Source organism: Plasmodium cynomolgi, chromosome 3 (genome assembly GCF_000321355.1).
Source record: "Plasmodium cynomolgi strain B DNA, chromosome 3, whole genome shotgun sequence".
Lineage (NCBI taxonomy): Eukaryota > Apicomplexa > Aconoidasida > Haemosporida > Plasmodiidae > Plasmodium > Plasmodium cynomolgi.
Window position 1 is genome coordinate 380357 of NC_020397.1, and position 5646 is coordinate 386002.

A 5646-nucleotide genomic window follows, 5' to 3' on the forward strand; every position below is an offset into this window, starting at 1 on the left:
AAAAAAAAAATATTCAGCAGAACATTTGAGTACTTTTTTTGGGGAACCCACAGAATACATTACATCAGATGCCTGCGTATACACTGCGTGCAGCGCGTCAAGAAAATTGAAAGGGGCGTACAATAACCTCCGATTCGCTTAATGCGCTTCTGACTGGGAGAATTCGCAGTAGCGACAAATGGCCTGAGCGGGATAGCTGCAATTCCAAATGGCCTGAGCTGGATAGCTGTAATTCCAAATGGCCTGAACGGGATAGCTGTAATTCCAAATGGCCTGAACGGGTCAGCTAAAATGGCAACTGGTCCGAACAGGACAGCGGTAAATACGCGAGTATTCCAACTTGTACCATTAAACGCGCTGCATATAAACCGTCTATTTGCAAACTGGGGGAACACTTCAAACTGCGTAACATGTTATCCTTAGTTTTAATTTCCCTTATCTGTCACTCTGCGGTGAGGCAAGCTGCCTGTTGGACGGGGTACTGCTCATGCGCACACGTTTTTAATACTCCGTTATTTTTGGCGTTTCCTTTTTTTTTTTTTTTTTCGCCCCCTTTGCTCTGCGCAGTTGAATGTTGTTTAAATGATATGTCAGGGGAAATCCGCTTAAATGGCCGCGTTGTGACGAGTTCGAAGTACAAATCAGGTTTTATCTCCGCGACGTGGTTGCTTCCTTCTTGTAAAAAACGTTCACTTATGTTCCAATGGGTCGCATACGAACGAACGCGGCGAACGTGTCTTTCCCGATGAGAAATAGGGGGCACTCAAACACACACGGTGTTCAACTCATTTTTATGACAACTTTTAGAGAGGCGAAAAGAGGGAGGGAGGTCCAATTTGATTCCATGCTGCGCACAAGAATGACTATAAAGCAATATCCTTGTTCCCTCTGTGTCATGTGCGAGGAGACCCAAATAAATGTAAATAACATAAAGACGAAAGGGAAAACGAATTAAATAGACCCTCCACCCGCGGAATACTTTCCCCTCAATGTGTAGCCCGTTTGGGGGGGGTGGCAATTACTCGTCTCGATGCTACATCGCAGTGCGGCATCTCCTAGTGAACGAAAAAATTGGCAGCTTCCTTGTGTACATGGTACTATGCGTGCAGTTGATTGGGTGCAGCTTGAACTGCTTTGTGGAGAGATGCAACGAAAAAAATAAAATAATAATCCTGGTGATGCTGCAACGGGGCCAGTTCTCTACGACGGGTTGGGGTCCCCAACCATGCAGCGGTGGTCACCCGTGGCGAAGTCGTAAGGTACGCCCCAGCGGAACGAACCGCGCTAACAGGGCTCGCTTCAAAAAAATGTAGGCCGCCTCCCTCAGGGGAGAAGCGCGATGCACCATTGCTGGGTGTATGCAAAAAAAAAAAAAAAAAAGTAAAAAATAAAATAAACAAATAAATATGCAAATATATAAGCAAATAAATAAGCAAATGCGTAACCAAACAGGTACACAAAACAGATGCACGAAACAAATTTTCACGAACGTGAGGGAGGTTGCAATGCGGCATACGCAGCCACGTTTTAACGGAGAAGCGCAAGAAGCGGGCAAAAAATGGCCCACAAAAAGGGGCTTACGGCACGCACTGGTAAAAATTGAAAGGGGGAAAAGACGATACTATATACTTATACGTTAGTGGCACACAAGGCGAGGTGAACGCTCTTCCGCTGGGGCCTCCTCTTCTCCTGCCGCCTGCGCAGTTATATTTTGGGCGAGGGTTTCGCGTAAAGCTGTTGCGCTCGCGGCGAATTGGTATAGCAGCGTATTTGCTCTGCCCATTTTGGACTTCCTGGGTGATTTGCTCATTTACTCTGCTCATTTTTCACTTCCTGGGTGATTTGCTCATTTACTCTGCTCATTTTTCACTTCCTGGGTGCTTTGCTCCCTTGCTCTGCCCATTTTGCACGTCCTGGGTGCTTTCCCCCCTGGTGAGGGAAAATGGACGTGCGCGTGACGACGCCGTATGACGAAGAGCTGGAGGACATCGAAGAGTTTAACAACCGGATACTGGCCACTGAGACGCTGAAGCACAAGGGGGAAAATGTGCAGCGCAGCGGAGACGAGGCGTGCCCAAATATGAAGAAGCTGGTTCTACCAGGAGAAGCAATCCTGAGTAAGAAGGACAAGGGGAGGTTCTTGAAAGGTAGTGGATTGTACGAAGAAGACGAAAAATATTTTGCATGCATCGCAGGCACCGTAAACTATATTAACAAATTAGTGTACGTAGAACCATTAAAAGGGAAGTACACAGGTGCAGTAGGAGATCTCCTTGTTGGAAAAATAAAAGACATAACTAACGACAAATGGGTTGTTGAAATAGGTTCCTACTGCAAAGCACTACTCTCCATATCACAAACAAACATCAGCCTTTTCTGTCAAAGAATAAGACTTTATAATGATGTCATAAATATGATTAATATATACAAGCCGAACGACATTATAGCATGTGAGGTGCAGAGAATCCTAGCCGATGGGTGCATCATCTTGCATACCAGATCCACCATATATGGGAAACTATCGAATGGGATCCTAATCACAGTTCCACAAACGTTAATACAGAATCAGAAGAAGCATATTTTTGTCTTTCCCTGTAATGTTCAGGTCATACTTGGCATGAATGGGTTTATTTGGGTTTCTTCTCCCATTAAGAAGTCCAAAGAGACAAACCCGAACAGCGTGGATGAAGACATCGAGGACAACAAATTCGAGGAGGTAGATGACACGACGAGGAGAAATATCAGCATCATCAGCAACATAATTAAGTTGCTAGCCAAATATCACATCAATATTAACTACGATATCGTTACGAAGATTTACATGCACTACACCTCCAATAGGAACAACTCCGCTAGCTACATTTTGAAGCCCTACGTCTCGGACTCCTACCTCTTCAGCTACATAGACAAGTTCGCCCAGTGGGGGTGAGCCGCATCGCTATAAGCGCTATAAGCGGTGTAAGCGGTATAAGCGGTATAAGCGGTATAAGCGGTGTAAGCGGTATAAGCGGTATAAGCGGCATAAGCGGCAGTTTAAGTGGCAATGTACGTGCCCCTGTGAACCGCGTTTAAGAACCCGCGCGTGGGAAGACCCCCCAGAAGTTACAAAACATTTACTTCCCCCTTTAAGCGCCCGCGGGATTCTCTCGGGGATGTTTATTCAGGGTAGAAATGGTGCACCCCAAGCATAGGTGTTGTGCATATGCTACGTTTTGACAGGAAGGTATGCCCTTCGGAGGTGAGCAGACAACATGGGTAAAACGTTGCAGAGGGGGCATCAACCCATCGTGTGTATGCTGATTGTGTAGCAATCATGTTTTTGCGTCATGCCAGCGTGACGCCTGGAGGACGAACCCAATTGCACGCACCTGCTATTATGGACCCATATTTACGACAAAATTCTGCATCTGGTTTTTCAAAAGGTCATGATTCTTCTTGGTGTGCTTTAAATGGGTCTGCAAATCCATACGGTCCTTTTTAAACTTGAGCATTTCGTTATGCAGTTTGTCCTTAGCATCAACCAACCTGTTATATTTCTCTTCACTTTCTTCGACGTTGTGCTTTATCATGGTTGCTCTCGTTTCCATGTAGTTAATGTCACTGTTGATAATACCCTTTGCCTTATTAATGTCCATTTTTTTTTTTAAAAAGGAGATCCTGCTTTTATGTGCATTATTTCTCTTCATTTGTGTCATGATGTTAAGCTCCAGTTGAGCATTTAGCATGTCTGACTTTACTATATTTTTTTTTAATTTTTTTAATTCTTTGTTTCCATCAGAGAGTTCGTTGTGCATCCGCCTGGTTTGGAACTCCAAATTTCGGATCTGTTCCTTGCAGGAAATAATTCCCTCTCTATTTTTCCGCAATTTGTGTGCGATAAATTTTGTGTAATTCTTCACGTTGACAGAGGGGGCGCTCTTCGTTTCCTTCAGGTTTAGCGCGTTGATTTTGTTGATAATTTCGTTCTCTAAGGCGTTGTACTTGGCCATGGTTCGCACTGCTGGGGTGGGGAAGTGGTCGCGCCGTTGGTAGGAATGGCCTCAGCGTTGGTAGGAATGGCCTCAGCGTGGGGATGCGGCTAGGACCTCCTCAGGATCAGCAGATGGACTCGTCCGCTCAGCGACATGCACGTGTGCATGTGTAAGTTCAGATGGAGCTCTCCAAAGAAAAATACGCCCGGGGGGAACGCGGCAACGTGGCGCAGACAACCGAAGCGAAGTGGACTGTTGAGGCGGGGGCTCCTTTGGGGAGAAAAAAAAGGACAAAGGTCGACAGAGGTATGCTACTTCCTGGTGATAGTTTTTTTGCGGGGGATGCAACGTTTAGCAACGCTGCACAAGAACGAATTAACGCAGGATGAGGGGGGGGACAGGTCAATGCACAACTTCATGCTGTACGTGGGGAATAACTACACAAGAGACGAGACAATGTGGGACTGCTCATTCTACGCAGGGAACTTAAACAGTTTTTAATTAAAATGGGTTAATACTGCTGGCAGGTTTGTTTTTTATTTTTTTAAAGAGTCGACCTTTGAACGGGGGAACCTGAACTGTGCGATGTGCCTTCATATGAGTGTACGTACATGTGTGCAAAATTGACTTTTTTTTTTTGCCATTGTGGTTAATTAACGTGAACAAGGGGGATGCGCGCGTGATGGGCATGTGGCGCCGTGGCCGCTTTGTCCGATTTGCCCTATATTCTCATTTTTTGGTTCCCCCACCTATTGGATTGGACCATCCCAATTGATCACCCCCTCATGTGTGAGTGGGGGTCAAACCAGGTGGCTGCTACAATTCCGGTATGGCAACAACGGGTTGACCTCTTTCCCCCGCTCTACCAAAAGTAAGTACTCATCGTGGATTTCCTTTTCGAACGCTCCTTCACACCACGTTATAGAGAAGGGGGGGGGATGCCTCCTCACCCCCGCACCCTCACAGAAAGAGCGGCAATGCAAATGTTGTCCTTCTCCACAATAAAGATGACGTGGTGGAGGGAGCACGTTCTCCATTTGTGATTCACTCCGTGGGTACGATGCTCATATGGTTCCCTCAAACGGATGACATATCTATCATTTTTTTGCTAAGGAAAACGGTAGGTTATGATTTTTTTTTTTTAAACGAAACTCATTTTTATTTATTTATTTTTTTTTTTAAAGGAAAATCCTATCCACTGTTGAGCCATGCGGGGACACTTCATTCCCTCGTGTGGCTGCCTACACAATGGCTGGGCGCACTTTCTGCCATTTTGTTGTTGGGGGTGGGGGGGGGAGGACCACCACTACTTTGCTATTTTGGCGTACACCACGGGGGGTATATATATAGCGTAAGGCGATGCAGAAAAAAAAAAAAAAAAAAAAAAAAAAAAGGGGAATGTTTTTCTCCTTTTTCGTAAAATTCCGCACAGGAATTGGGTGTAGAAGCACATTTCGCGTAAAAGTGTACGAGTGTACAGTACATATGTACTGTACGCATTTGCTAATTTGTTCTTTTTTTTTTTTTTTTTTTTTTTTTTTTCTTCCGTTTTGAGTAAACGCAACAGGAAGGGAAGGGAATCCCAAGCTAAGCGCCTCGTCATGCGATAAATAACGTCCCACGAGTATAGGTACTTCTCTCACCGCGTGGCCAAGTGGAAGGGGAAAGTTACGCC

General features: G+C 45.4%; 2 protein-coding genes across 2 annotated transcripts; one reads left to right on the top strand and one right to left on the bottom strand.

The window, feature by feature from the left end:
• Window positions 1–1942: 1942 nt before the first annotated feature.
• PCYB_031790 (exosome complex exonuclease rrp4) lies at window positions 1943–2929 on the top strand (the record flags this gene model as incomplete). The annotated part of the gene is made up of 1 exon (XM_004220849.1): window positions 1943–2929. The coding sequence occupies one exon, from the start codon at window positions 1943–1945 to the stop codon at window positions 2927–2929; it is 987 nt and encodes a 328-aa protein (XP_004220897.1).
• Window positions 2930–3503: 574 nt separating this feature from the next.
• Window positions 3504–3980, bottom strand: PCYB_031800 (hypothetical protein; the record flags this gene model as incomplete). The annotated part of the gene is made up of 1 exon (XM_004220850.1): window positions 3504–3980. A coding segment is annotated over one exon (477 nt), but the record flags the coding sequence as incomplete, so codon positions are not given.
• Window positions 3981–5646: the final 1666 nt, after the last annotated feature.